This window comes from Polyergus mexicanus, unplaced genomic scaffold (genome assembly GCF_030449975.1).
Source record: "Polyergus mexicanus isolate NDT 795.1 unplaced genomic scaffold, iyPolMexi1.0 SCAF_24, whole genome shotgun sequence".
In the NCBI taxonomy this organism is placed as follows: Eukaryota; Metazoa; Arthropoda; class Insecta; order Hymenoptera; family Formicidae; genus Polyergus; species Polyergus mexicanus.
Window position 1 is genome coordinate 4,646,308 of NW_027223344.1, and position 16,037 is coordinate 4,662,344.

At 36.8% G+C, this 16,037-nt stretch overlaps 1 protein-coding gene across 1 annotated transcript in view; it reads right to left on the reverse strand.

Moving 5' to 3' along the window:
• Window positions 1–1,417: 1,417 nt before the first annotated feature.
• The window catches only part of LOC138942887 (homeobox protein Nkx-2.4), a 37,457-nt gene continuing 22,837 nt past the window's right edge, over window positions 1,418–16,037 (reverse strand). The window contains exons 3-4 of the mRNA XM_070313353.1: window positions 15,326–15,412; window positions 1,418–4,917 (exon numbers count right to left, since the gene is read on the reverse strand). Coding sequence (XP_070169454.1) covers window positions 4,573–4,917; window positions 15,326–15,412 — 432 coding nt within the window. The 3' untranslated portion in view covers window positions 1,418–4,572. The remainder of the gene's footprint in view (window positions 4,918–15,325; window positions 15,413–16,037) is intronic.

The following is a 16,037-nucleotide window of genomic DNA, read 5'->3' on the forward strand; positions in this document are numbered from 1 at the left end:
ACAACATTTTATTGTTAAAGCTAGAATATAACGAGAATTATATTTATTATTATGTAATGAAAATTTAACTTCAACTTACTTTTTAGATGGATTTTTTTTTGCAAATCAATATCTATTCCTTTTCTACATCATATTATCAATAAACTTTAATAAATATTTTAAGTTCCGAGTAGCATATTGATTATTCGAATCGATAAAATAATTTTCTTTTCCAATATAACCCTTTTTTTCCGTGATATGTATTGTATATTTAAATACGTCTTCGTTCAAAATACGACTATACGATTATAAATAGGTTTTAATTTTCTCAAATAGAAAAAAAAAATATTCTCTATTTACGATTATAAAACTTTACATCTCACACTCTTTCTCGTTATTCGTAAACTTACTCAACTTTACGCATCCGTATGAATTAATAATAATTGCCAATTCCTCTTCATTTCCCGACCTATAGCAATTTGCGTTCTAAACTTAAACCACGTTCTTCGGCGAGCGTTTGACGTTACGTCTCGCCCCGCTCTCTCCCCGCGCCTCGCCGGAGTAATTAGTCACGGTGCATTTAATAAATCGCCAGCTCCCCGGGACGGTTAAGCCGGGCCTCGCTTCCCCTTGGAAAATATCCAATAACGACCGGCTGACTCCGCGCTCGTCACCGGCACACTCTTATACCTGTGCTGCCCTGGCATTAACCTTCGTCTATCCATCCAAGAGATCGGCTTACCTTAATAATTGTAGGTACACGTCGCGGGAATTGTGCCCCCTTTCTCGTCGGGGGGGGGGGGGGGGCGGGGGCGGTTGGTTTCACCCCTCGCGTAGGGGTGTTACCATGGCGCGTCTCGTCCGGCGCGTCGTCAAGGCGAAAGTGATCGAAAATCGCGAGAGATGTAATGAAACATTCTTAACGCGACGAGGGCTCGTATTTTGATTGGTGAATGGCGGCACACTCCTTGTCCAGAGAGCTCGCGAGAAGATGGAACGAATTTACTTGTGTAAGAATCAATGTAATCCACTTCCCAACGCATTACATATGTACGTAGGAATTATTCATTCGTTCGTTCTCTATGTCTGCTAACGGATCTGTGATGCTGAAATTTATTGTATATACGATTTATATTCGATTTATTTAAGCCGATAAATTTAAGTAGACACAGAAAGTAATCTCTGTTCGATCATTCTATTCTTCATCGGAATATGAAAAAAATATTCTTTACGAAATAATCTGATAAATGTTTTAAATTTTCCAGAGTAGATAAATAAGGATAATTTTTAATTATAATAAAAAAATTATTAAATTGTTAATATTAAACTTGATATATTGAAATTTATAATTTAAATAAATATTATATAATATTATACATTAATCTCTAATAAAATAATAATATGTTAATAAATATATTTTTAATATCGAAAGAGAGAAACAGCGAGAAAAGAAGGAGGAAAAAGCGAGAAAAATAGAGAAAATGTAAACGAGATCCAGTTGATGTTTGAATAAGTATATCGTGTTTTTATTAATATCTCTCTTATTATTTACAAAATTTTTATAATAATCTCTAGCTGTGATTTTCTCATCGTGACACGCTACAACACTATCGTCGATCCTATACTTTTTTTTTTCTTTATTCTGCGTTAACCCGCGTTATAACGTAATGTTCGATAATGCTCCTCGTTCTCGCTAAATCTTTTATGTAGAAGTTGAACGTCGTCGATCGATTTAGAAATTCGTTGATTCCACACACACATAACGCACAATAAAATACATCTCTCACTTACGACAAACGCGCGTGTATTTACAATGTAGTTCGTTTACAATCGTATATGCGAAATTGTAAATTTTACATTTGTCCTAAGATTTTCATTTCTCTCGCACTTTTCTTTCGCCAACTTTGTCTCGTTTTTTTTTTTTTTTTTTTTTTTTCACAAGAAAGGAAATTTTCAAACTTTTCCTCCCCCTTCCTCTACCCTCTACCCTTTTCAAGCACTATCGCTCACAAATAAAATTGCGTTACAGATTTATAAAATCGTCTCGATAAATCACATTATTATTTTTTCTTATTCTTTGTTTAATTCATAATATGCATTACACGAAAATATATAATGGAATTTCAATGGGACATCGTAATATTTCATTATCCGTGACAGACAGCGCGCCATAAATCACAGCAATTATGCGAGTTTAAGTTTGTTTTATCAGTGTATTATACATATAAGTATAATATCGAGAAAAAAATAAGCCGATAATATATTCTCGTCTTTCGATCAAATTGATGAAACAAAGATCATTCGACATTGGTTTTTTCCTTGCTCGACATTTCTCTCTAGCCGTGATGATGACGAGATTCATGATATTTCTAATGATGTATAAATGCAAATTCCTTCGTTTCGAAAGGATAATAATTTTTCACTTTTCTAAGAACACAGTTTTCCGCGTACAGGGTGAGTGAGAATATTGAAATCATCAGGAATCTCATTTCGCGCGGGTTTTTATTAAGATATCGATATTTTGTTGATCGGTCGATATAAAAATGTCACCGCGCATAGAAATTAAATAATATATGCGATATCGATGTAACGCATATATTTGCATTTGCGGACGATGCAGCGCGAAACGCGTCCGTTCAAATCGCGCCTTGTTCGACGAATCTCCGTGTAACGCATTGTTCGTTCGACGACTTTCCACGAGTCCCCGACACACGCAATGTCGGCTCGCGAATGTGTCGCGTCGGATGTCGCGGTGTACTATTTCGTAATTCGAATCGACGGGTTTCAATCCGTCGAGTGGACACGACACCGGCAACTGGTAATTCCTGGTGCCAGGCGAACAATAATCCGTTGCAGCGTGTTTTGTTTCCGCCGCGCTTTACAATGTCGTTTATTCCGCGGCGAGATTCTGCAAATGAATTTCAGTATACGAACGCCATCTGCGGAAATTACATTTTTTTCTTTTCTCGCAGATAAAACGCTCTTAAGGAGAAATATGGCGTGTGTATCTGAACGAAAGGATCGATGCGGAAATCAATTACTTACATATATAAATATTCTATAAATATACACAGAAATGAAATTTCGACTGTAAAGCAACAAAATGTAGAGCGGCAAATGCATATTGCTTTGAGAAAAGTAATTTCTTTCATTAAAATGTACAATATTGGAAGTGTGTCGAGATGTGTATCGTCTTAAGCACAAGGGTGACATTTGAATAAATCTTTGCCGCGTAAAAAAAAAAGAATCGACGTCAAATTATTCGAGAGAAACAAAGGGAATAGATATAGATTATATGGCAATATTTTGCACAACTATATTAAACATTTCTTTTCTTCAATTTTTTAATTTTGAAAATATCTCTAGTATTGTTATATTGTGTTGATTTTATTATATGATTTATTTTCATCAGGTTTTCGTTTAAAGGCTCGTTATTCAGCTGTGTAGCTTCAATTAGGCTTTTTATGTAGTTTCTATATTTTTTCTTCTCTTCCAACATGTATATTTATTTTATTATAAACGCAGAAAATTTAATGCTGTTGAGTTGATAAAAGAAATTTGCGGTTACACGATGATTGTACGATCGTTGAGTCTCTTCCCGAATGCGACTATTACACCCTCATCCGATTCCAACTAGTCGTTATCAGAATACATGGTTGGCATCGTTTCATAAGTTTGTTTATTAGTTAATGTATCCAACGAATCCCTGGAAACTGCCATTTTTAAAATAAATAAAGTGCGCTGTTTGGGAAATGTGTCATTGCATAAAATACGTGTAGTCTTTGCGTAACGAGAAAATACATCACCAAGATTTTCGCGCTTCTTCTTCGCGAGACGACTTTCTTCCGTTCGATCTCTTCGATCGCGGAAAGATTCGTAGCGTCTACTTCCTTCGTAATGCAGGATACAGCAGGCAGGCATTCGTCTTTCTTCTTTCTTCAAACTGGTCGTTGATCCGAAGCTAGAGCTTCGCACGAACCAATCGCTCGCGATCTCGCGGCGATGACAGATATAAAACCACGTGGCTCCATTACTCTATCGATGTACGATAATCCCGATTTGGAGTGTTCTCATCGTAATATCACCGATCGATCGATCGATCGATCAGACCGATTCTCCAACATGAGAGAGCGCGTATCCCCTTCTTCATTGACCATAGATAATTGCAAATTATCACACTTTAATAGTCCCTACAATCATTGAGCGTATACCCTCGATATCATCGATTGTCGTAGTAACGATTGCTGTAACGACACGCACGGTTAGCGCGAAAGGTATACACACGCGTCCAATGATAGATTATCCTCCTTGTAATGGTGTGCAGACGGAGCGCAGTCTTTACGGGCGAGTCTTTCGAGATAGAAGGAGGTTCGCGATTGCTGCCGCAGGCACTTTGGATGATCCTCGAGTTCATCCCGATGGCATCGTCCGTTGCGTACGATTCGACCATCAGTCGCGTCAGTCATTCTCCCTCTCCTAAGGACTGTCGTCGGGTATGGCGTACCAAGCGGCCGGATCCGCGGCGAGGGCCCATGGGCCTGCGACGGAGGGACTGGCGGCGTAGGCCGCTGCCCCCGCCGCGGATGGCGCGCACTACCAGGCGCGACCCTGCAACGGCAGATACGCGCCGCACTGCGGCTGCTGCTGCTGCTGCATACCCTGTTGGGCGCCGGCTCGCGTGTACGAGCAGTGCTGGAGACTCTGGCTCGAACTCATTACGTGGCTGACGCCGGCCACGACCGAGTGATGGGACGAGGCGGCCGCGTGGTGAGTGCCGTGCGGACTCGAGGCCGCTGTCATGTGCGGCGCCGGACTCGCCAGGGCCGCGCTGGGCCCGCCGCGACTACCCTCGTTTCCGCCGCCGCCCCCGCCGCTCCCGCACGGCTTGCCGTCCTTCACCAGCACCGGCACCGCCACCCGTCGCGGCGAACTCGCGCTCTGAAACAGTCAACGATACAGTCCTTTCTCTCTTAATGTCATAATATTTATAAACGTTTTATAAATGATTTATATATATATAAAGAGAGAGAGAGAGAGAGAGAGAGAGAGAACACACACCAAATCTTTTATAAATATTATTTTAAATAAGCATTTCTGAGAGGAATTTTCTATTTGTATTTGTACCTATATTATTTTTATAAAAAAGAAAAGAGGGGCAGAGATTTCAAATATAATATTTTATTTAAACGAAACTAAATATTTCTCCATCGTTATCTTCGACAATCTGCATTTGAAATATGTCCGCCATTGGTGGACAGGCAACAGCACGAGCCGCTTCACGTGTCGTCGCATCATTTAACCCTCGAAATGCGATGACGATGAGTGCCACGAGATGCCAAGTGCGATCACTCCCTATGAACAATTACTGATTATCGGTCCCGGCATCGATTAATTAATTCTCGCCATTAAAATTACTCGCAAGCGAGTGGACGCGAGGCGAAGGGTTATATTTATCAACGCGGCTGTTTCGCGCAATTTATTCCATTGAAGTAGACATCGAAGCGCACAATATATGGGGTGGAAATTATTTAAAACATTATCCGATCTCGCGAAATATTTATGTATAAACATAAATTCATAGTTATTTCTTTAACAAATGCTTTCGCATTCGAATGTATCTCCTCCCATCGTGCTTTGAATTTTTCGTCCATTTAAATGTACTCTGCGTAAAATCATTTTTACATTAAAAGCGCGTATACAGAAATCGATACTTTTGATTTTTTTTCAAAAAGATAAAAGCACTAATACGGAAAAAGAAGAATGGAATAAAGTTATTGCGAAATACTCAATATTGAAATAATTCTTAACTTTTATATTATATGAAAAATAATTCTCATTTTTTCGTAATATAATAACGAAATATTTCGACGTAGAAATTCATAAACATATGGAAGTATAAAAAATTTTTACCGACAACGATACTATATGTGTGTATATGATTGTGCGAGAGCTCATTATTTGTTTCGGATTTTGTTGCTGAACTTTAGACGTCACGTTATCGATAACTGACCGCAGGTTTTTTTTTTTTTTTCCATGACCTCGATATAATATATATGCGTGTCTATTGATTTATAATTCTATACTATTGTCGCATCATCCATTACTGGCTGGTTTGTCATTTATGCTAAACGATATGCCACGTCATTCGATATTAGCTGCAAATAAATACACTTGGTAATGATTCTATTCTTAATTAGAATCAGAAAATCAAAGATTCTCGCGGCGTAAATTATATTTCATTTTAATTTTAAGAAAATATATTCTTTCGATAAATCAGTATATGTACAATATATTTAGCGGATCATATTTCTTTTACTATGTATTATATTATTATTTTATTTTCTAAATATGATTTTGTAAAAGTATCAGAAAGAAAGAGGAAAAGAAATCTCGACATTTAACATTTAATATATATTTGTAATTTAACATTAAGATTGTATCGATAGAAAAATATATAATCGATAAATCGACATATGACATACACATTTGCAATTAATTACATAAAAAATTAATTATAGATTAATTACTGCATTTTATTTATGAATACAATTTTTGTTTGTCAATGTTTTACATTATTTTTACAATCTATGATACAAAATTTAATATCAAAGTTTAATGATTGAAGAGATGAGAGATAATTATGTAATACACACACACACACACATTCTTACAATGAGTATATTTTAAAAGATACAAGGAGAGGAAGGGGGGGGGGGAAGAGTAAGAAAGCCTCAGAGTATGTGTACAATATGCGTGTAGCTTAATAGCCGATTGTAGGCCTTGGCAGTTAAGGTTGAATCATTACTGTAAAAAAGTCTTGTATCTTGAATATAGATAAAAAATATATGTCGTTTAAGAATACACTTGAATATAAATATCACAGTGTCACAGCATAAACATTGTGATAATGAAACGCGTATAAAGAGTATAAAAATATATTCGAGAAAGAGATTTATTTCTAGCTATACATTTTACATTATTGATTGCCGATATTTTTTTTTTTTTTTCCCCCCCCTACGAAATCTTAAGAGACATTCTTAAAATTTTATAAAGAGGAGAATATATCGAGTATTGAGCGAAAAGATTTTCATCTTTTTTTTAAATCGTTCACTCGACAATATATAATTCGTCACTCCGTGAAAAAAAAAAAAAAAAAAAAAAAAAAATTTAGTTTATAATCATCATCGTGTTAGCGTTTTCTTCATCGTTTACCGAAAGTTCCTTACGGCGCGAGTGCACACATGCGCTTTAAGCGTGCACTCTGATGCACACACGTGTACCATGTACATGTGCAATTTCCTCGACTCGACTCGACTCGACTGGACGGACGGACGCTGCGTGAACAAACGCGGGATACGTGGGCCGGCAAGGACCTGGGGCTGAGCGCTTCTGTGTTCCAAGCAAACATGCGCAGCGCGGTAGGCCCGGTAAAGACACTTAACCCGAACGATAATACCGTGATCAGCATTCACGACTAGACACGGAGCTCATGAGATGGAATCTAGTTACGCATAAACAGTATCGGCTACCGTGGACACAGACCCGATGTGAAATTTGTCTCGATCTAGGAAGACGTTTGCTTCTACATAAATATCCTAAATATTAGATATTCAAAAACTTTTTCTCTCTCTCTCTTCTTCTGTTTTTTTTTTTAAATCCATCTGAAAAATTATGATAAAATAAAATAAAAAGCAAATCAAATTATCTTCTACAATATAAGAAAAATATAACGATTTTATATTATTAATGAAGATTATTATTAGTTTATTAATGAAAATAATTAGTTTGTGAATAGAATTTTAAAAAATAGAGATATTACCAAAGAGTAGGATTTCATCTTGAAAGAGATTTGAAAAAAAAAAAAAAAAAATATATGAAGCAGTAATTGCTGAATTCTAATTTTTTGCATAAAAACAAACATTACTAAGAGAGTAAATATATAAATAAATTTTACATAATACTAGAAGGGGAATTTTATATATATATATATAAAATTTAATAAAGAAAAATATATGTATATATAATATTAAAAATTTTTTAAATACCAAGAAAATAGCTCTCGCACAATTAAAGAAATGCTAGCATGAAATTTTATCTAGCAACTATAATAATTTAATGGATGCTCTATATATGTTAAATATATTAAATATACATAATACGTAAAGCATCTATTAAATAATCATAATTGTTATATAAAATTCCAAGTATGCAGCTTTTTAATATTGTAAGACCTTTTAAAATTTCCAACATTTATTAACCCAATTCCTTGAATCCATTCTTATATAATCTTTCTTTCATTGTTTCTTCTCGATTGTTGTTGCCTACTCTACATTAAATATGAGACTTTAACAGCCATCCGAGTATGTAAGAAGAGAAAGTAAATCTTTTCTATACGAATTCGATTAAAAATCCAGGATACAGGTCGTTAATATGAGAGAGAGAGAGAGAGATCGCGTTTTCTATTCGCACAGGATCCGTAGGCGTAGAGACAGCCCTGTGTCCTGTACGTCAACCCCACGAGGCTCTACTCACGGGCATACCAAACAGAAGCCGGAGCAAGCAGACCGAATACCTGCCAGAACGACCACTCAGCTGTATCAACATTCGGTACACGACATTCCTCTTCGATCTCTTCTGCCAGTGAGACTTTAATAATACGATCGCGCTGAAAAATAACGTCCTCCGCTCGCTCGACGACCGTGATTTCTCGCTGGTAATCAGCGTCGTGTCTTCGATCTTCGCATACTCGACCATCACGTGGTTTCCTAATCTCCCGGTCACGAATCGAACGCGATCTTATAAGAATTTACTTATTATTCTCAAATATAACACTTTGATTTGCGCTGTCGTTAGAAATGTGTGCGACTATCGGGAGGAATAATGAATCCAACTATAAAGATAACGATAAAATGAAATGTCAAATTTATTTCCGGTACTTTTATATTTGCTCGCACGCGATTTAAAACTGCCGCGGGAGACAAATATAATATAAAGCAACCACAATGGGAGTAGTGGCGAAGCGATAGCTTTATGCGGGCAATGAATTTTTTTGTCGCGCTAGAGTAGACACTTTTATGCAAATTCCCCCCCTCCCACCCCCCCCCGGTCCAGGGTGTCGAGTGGTCCGGGAGGTATACGACCGATTCGATTCGAGTGGGCCCCCCCCCCCCCGGCCTATACGCGAACTTAGGCGCGCGCGTTGCCGTTGGTTCGCGAGAGGCATAAGTGCACAGGCATGCCGTGCACTTGAAGCTGACAAAGTGACGATTACGCACGTTAAACGCATGACGGTCGGCGCGCGCGTCACGCGTCACGCCACTTTAGCCACTTTAGTCCACGCGCGTTAAACGATTTCCGGCGAAAATGCCTGCCTAGGCTGTTGGGAGTCGAGTAGTATACCTTTAGGAAGGCCAGGCCAGCTTGCGTTACGGATCTATTATATATTACGGCTACGAAACGCGCAAAAATCGCCACGTGCGAAACAACATTCCGTATTTGTGTGGCGTGTCGTTCCGATAATCTGTTTTTCACAAACAACTTTCAGAGTCTACTCTAGCGGTGTATGAAAAGTTTATATATAAATTTTAGAAATTATTCTTTTCGAGAATATTAGATATTATATTGATCTTTTTTGACGTTTCGCGTATATTTTTATTGATATTTAAACACTAAGTATTCTTATACCCGTATTCATAGTCCGTCCTTGAGGAATAAGGATTCCTTGTTCCTCGTTCCACGTTTCATAAACTTTCCTTGACCGAACGAGGAATCTTATTGGCTCCCTTATCTCAAGGAAGGTCACGAGCTTCCTCGAGGAGTGATGCGACCTTTTTAGCAGACGATACGCAGAATATAACCAAAATATAACCTCCAAAAGTTAGTTTCGTTACATTTGTGGTTTTGTGGTTATTTGTCGTCGCGCTCTCAAACTGAAAGTGTATAAAGGAAAAAGGGATGATGGACAATGAATTTTTAAATGATTCTCACGATGGATTTGAAGACGAAAATCCAGAGAATCGGATTCTGTGGCGGATTCCGAAAAGATACATTCGCGATTGGGAAAATCCCGTGGAATTTTTTGAAGATACGAAAAAGTTTTCATATGTATTATATGAAATTAGTCGCAGGCAGCATAAAACGGTGCTGCCTCCAGTCGGTCACTAAAAATCCCTAAAATATTCCTTCCTTCTGAAAGGGAGACTCGAGGTCCATCTATGAAACAAGGTGGCCTTGCAGATTCAAGGAATCCTTCGTGGAGGCTTCCTCCGTCCTTAAAATAAGGAAGGACTATGAATACGGGTATTAAATCTTGGATATTTAATTTTTTTTCTTCCTTTAATATCCAAGATTTAAAAATATTGACAACGCTGCTACACAATAGGCCCCCTTAAAATAACTTATTAAGTAATAGTTGGCAATATTTTTGTAATAACACTTTTAATATGATAGATTATCGTTCGATAATCGTTCAAATAGATTTTCTCTAGCCTTCTAATTAAAGTGAGATTCAACCAGGTCTCGTGTAATGTAATTACGCGCATGCGATGATAGCGTTACGTTTAAAAACAGCCAGCACATTTTATATAAGACCCATTGAATACTGGGAAAAAGAAGCGACGGCGTTATAAAATATCGGCAGGCGGCTTTTTAAGTTAATTACATCCACTTGCCCTCTTCTATCCTTTTACCCGCGATAAATTCGTCTGAGCTGTGCCAATCGTTCCGTAAACGCGGAATTTTTAAATCCTCCAATCTAATATTTTATAAAGAAAAATAAATATTCCATGTGCGAGAAATGTATGCTAAACTTTCTCTTTTATAAAAAAAGTGCGCGCGTTATTGGAAAAATAGCCTAGTACTCTTGCTATAAGAGATTTTGTTCGAGAAAATGGGCATTTTTATAAATAACAGATAGCAAAAGATAATTGCGTTCTTGTAATAGGAAGCCAAATAGCATGCTCTAGCTGCGTATGTTGTAATCATAATTGCAATATAATTATCGTCATTTTTTTTTTTTTTTTTTTTTTTTTTTTTCCCTCGTTCCGAAGCCACGTCAGGATCGGGGATATCTCCTTTATTTCAAGATTCTCTTTCAATCGATATATGCGCGAAATGGAAAATCGATTTATGCGCCCTCTGTTGTCCTTTGTTCGTTTTTCTCTTTCTTGGATAATATAATCGTGTAGAAAATGTATGAGCGTTGAGCGAGCAGCGACGCATGGGTAGAAGGCTAATTTTGACGAAATTCGTAATAAAGGAAAATTTAGAATAGAGGAATCCTAAAAGATCGACCGTACCCCCTGATATTTGTGTCCAGGTGTTGCGCGTGACTGTACTTACGGCAAGATGGCGACTGGCTCTCGAGAGCCTGTTTCGGCGCTCCCCTGCACAGGATTTTTCTCTCCTCTGTCTTTCTCTCTCTCTCTCTCTCTCTCTTTCCTTCTCTCCTTGTTTTCATCTCGCTCATTCTTTTTTTTGTCCTTCTCTCTCTCTCTATCTCCCTTTCGGATCTATGTTCTTCTATTTCTCTCTTCTCCCTTCTCGCGCGTTTGCTCGCTCCTTCTCCATCTCTGTCTCTCTCGCACTAAGACTTGAAATTTTTTTACCTCCGCGAGAGAAGAGTGGAAATGAAATAAAATGGAAAAAAAAAAAGAATCTGTATGTCGGAGAGAAGCCGTCGTTCGTCCTTTTTCAGCGACATCGTCTTCGTGAGCCGCGTGTTTTTTTTTTTCCGCGCGACGATTGCGAGCTCCGGTTTTGACGTATCGTACATCTATATATTTGACGTCAGAGATGGTTGGTTGAATTTTTTTATTTTCCTCCATCATATGCGTTTTATCTTTCATGCATAATGAGACACCTGTACGCTGATATGCGGCAAGATGTTGCGTAAATCGAAGAATAGCGAATTGCTAATGATAAATCATTTTCCTGACAGCGATATTATTTCTCGATTAATTATACGTATTACTCGATGCGCCTTTCAATATCGCAAGAAGGATATTTGAATTATATTATCTAGCCATTGATAAAGATTTATAAATTGACACTTGATTCAAGTTTAAAGCTCAAACTTATTCTCTCCATCGAGAGTTTATTTTATGGAAAATACGAACCCATTCAAGCCTTTTATTGCGTCAATTTGAATCGTATTATATTGTACTTTGAGAGTATTGAGAGATATAAATACAATAGATTCGATTGCTCTAAAAAATATATATAAAATATATAAATAATAAATAAAATAAATAAATAAAAATCTAAAAAAAAAAAAAAAAATAAAGATTGGCAATTTTACAAATCTAATGAAAATATTAGCTAATTTGCCAATATTAATATCAGATGGGAAACGATATAGTTTTCAAGTTGCGTTTGGCTGGAAAAGTGACGGATGTAACCGAGTAAAAATAGCTAATCGCGTTATATCGAAGATAACAAGGCGAGTGGAAGAAATCGCGATCGATCGTTCGTTTGACAGAAGGGATGTAAACGTGTCTACGGAAGCGCGACAAACTAACGAGTAAATTATAGGGCGGCTGCCGGGCGGAAGAAGAATCGTTCGCCCTCGCAGATCGGTCCGTCAGATAACTTTTACATTAATGCTATTTACGGGCTATTTACGAGACACCGCGAAAGCGATATCGAGAGATCGTTATATCGTAGGACAGTCGACCGTCGTCGATCCATCGGTATCGTCGCGATCGGGAAAACCGCTTTGAGAAAGCGGGGAAGAAGATTTCTTTATTGTAATATATATTTTTCTATTTTTATTTTACTTTTTCTCCTTATAATATTTTTTTACGTCGTCTCTGACTACTTTCTTTTATATATATATGTGTGTTCCGTATACATTTATACTTAATTATATTAAAGAGATTCCTTTCCCGTGGAAATAAATAAATATTTTCTACCGTATTACATTGTTGGAGGTATTTTATTTTATTAGCGAGTTAATCCAGCTGAAATCTTTCGCCGACAAAATTATTTCCTCTTCTCGCTGCGATTGGCGATATGAAGCTCGGATCGTATGTATTTGTGTATAATATCGAAATAGATGGTGACAGCGAGTAGTTTTGCCGCGGCGGTAAAATTCTTTCTCTCCGCATATCACTCGAATAATCGATAAACGGGTAAAGTTAGTGACTATTGGTTCCGGATCTATAATACGCTAGGATGCGAAAAAATACGTATCGTTTACAAGTGCGTTTCTCACGTAAACTATATATTCTCGTGGAATATTCAACGAGCGCGCGTCCCTCGACGCGCAAAAGAGTGCGCGACAAAAATCCGCCAAAGCGACACTCATATTTCACGAAAATATCATCCAACCTAAAGCGATAACAAAGTGACAAATGTCACTTTCGTCCGAATGTACGATTGGCGCGAAAATTTAATTCTTTTCGTTCTTGCGTTCTTTTACGATGATGAAAAAAAGACTTGTCGTTATGTACGCTCGCGGTTCTTCGTGACAAAGCATATAATACACGACATTATAATATGTATTCAAAAGGAATCCGCGCGACTATATCGCGATGTGCGATCACGGTTCCTCACGTTTCTTTTGAATAATATATCTTTCGGGAGGCGGAACAATTCGTGTTCGGTTATGCGTTAGAAAGATCCGGGAGACACGGCACGTTTCAAACTCGCAGCTACCGATATCTCGACGATCACGTTTGTTGGAAATGCTCGCGATACATTTTAATCGTATTCAAGTATACAAGTATTCGCTAAAAATATAATATCGAATATATTTTTTTACCGTGCGTATTTGCCGCTTACTTCGATAGACGAACACTAAACTTTCGGATGGAAGAAACTCGTGAATAATTAATAGTTTATTACAATTAGTTAAATAATTTATCGCGGATAGATTTTTTTTTCATCCGCCCATGCATTTATTTTCAAAAGGAAGCTGGCTAATCGAAATATCCTAATATTTCGTGTACAATGTTGGGTAAATACAATATCAATTATAAATATACAATATATTTTCAGATTATCGTGGTGTAATTTACATTTAATTATTATAAAATTTATTGTATTTTTTAAAACAAATATATTGAAATGATATTGAATCTCGATAACTTTTCAAAAGCAATCAAATCATGAGACAACCTTCTCTCAAATCAAGCTTCAGAGAAAATATAATACAATCTTTTACGATTTTGCTTATAACGTTTTGAATAAATTTTAATAAAAATAATAATTTTAATCTTTGACAGAACTTTTCTCTATATTTATTTATTTTTGCCGAAGGAATAGTTGATAAATTCGAAATTTGTCGAAAGATATTAAAAGACATTTAAATTCTTGTGAAAGTACTAGTTTAAAAGCATTTCGCGCGTGTACAAGGTTTCCGGTCTTATAGACACGCACTTCCTTTGAAATAATATATAGCAGAATATTTGAATTGGCAAATGGCTTGGAGGCAAAAGTGATTTCGAAATATTCCGATATATTTACATTACGCGTTGTACGCGTGTGCAGAATGCCGCCTTCAAAGCGGAGATTATATTCACAGATTGTTATATTTCGTATATTTTTAACTTGGATTATAGTAAATATTGAATTTCACCCCGGCGGGCTCGCTATTTTTTTTTTTTTTTTTATACTCGAGCTCTGTAATCTGGCGCACTAAATTTTTTTCAGCCACGTGAAACGCGACGGGCGCGTGATTACGTGCTCAACGCGAGCAATTTTATCGCCATCTCCCTCGGAAATGCCAAATGACATAACAAAATAAATGCAAAATCGCATCGAGTGGCGCTCTCAAAAGCGAAATACGATGCGGACGCGAGGATTTATGCGGCTTCCGTGATATTTCTCATTTAAAGCCATTTTATTTCCAATCGATCGATGCGACATTTTCCACTGTCATTGTTTTCGAATCGTCGAAACGATAGCACGAAGACAGGAGAACAAGATCTCGATGCCCGATACATTCACATCGTGCATTTGACAGATGATTGGTGTATAAATTTTTCTTGTTGTTGAGAAATGTGTCCCCAACGGTACGTTTTATATCTCGAAAGCAAATATAAGTTTTATTATTTTCTATACCCTATACTCTATACTGTGACGTATATATATTCTACATTTATATTATATGGCCCGTTAGTTTTTGACAGCGCGCTAAAGCTCATCATCTTCTTGCCTCAATTTAGAGATGAATTCTTACTCTATAATAATTTTGCGATGTATGAAATATAGACTGATAAACGAATAATGGGAAAATAAGCATTTAATTAATTGTATTAAATTAATTTATTAGATATAATTATAATCGATATATTGCATCCTCGAAAGAATATACGGTACAAAACTTTGACATTTGCGCACTCACCTGGTTTTGAGCGTTTTGCTCGGCCATAGCTTTCTCCTTTGCTTGCCTCTTGCACTTGTACCGGTGATTCTGAAACCATATTTTCACCTGCGAAGCAAACAAAAAACAGTTAGATTTTTATCCAACCAAGTATTACGTGATATTGCAATTTATATTAAATAAATTATCACAGATTTCGCTATAAATAGAGAAAATTGAGAATCTTGAAATTCTTTTCAATTATCTATACAATTATATCTCGATAAGATAATAAATCTTTAGCTTTACGATTGCTGACGGATAATGAAATCTTATCTCTTTCAGTTACTCTGGTAGACCATCAAATGTTCGTTTTCGGGAAAAATTAATATCAGATAAGCTTAATCTTGATACGAAGCATACATGCGAGGCAGAAGTTGTAAAAAAAAATTTTTTTTTTTTTTTTTTACTTTTCTGATGTCGATTTGATTTGAAAGCAAATGATTTGGAACGATTATTTTAGATATTTTCAATTAAATATATATTACATATTAATAAAAGTAAGCTTTTCAAATTACAAGTAAAGGAAGCAAATGCGCGATACGTGTCCGAAGAAGATACATATAAAGTTTTAGACGATGTCGGAATAAAACGAACCATGTGTCTCGTACGCGAATTGTATCGCCTACCAGGTAGGGTCCCCGAAATGTTTTCTCAAAGGCGGGGGTACGACGCGCCTTTGTCAGACGCGCAC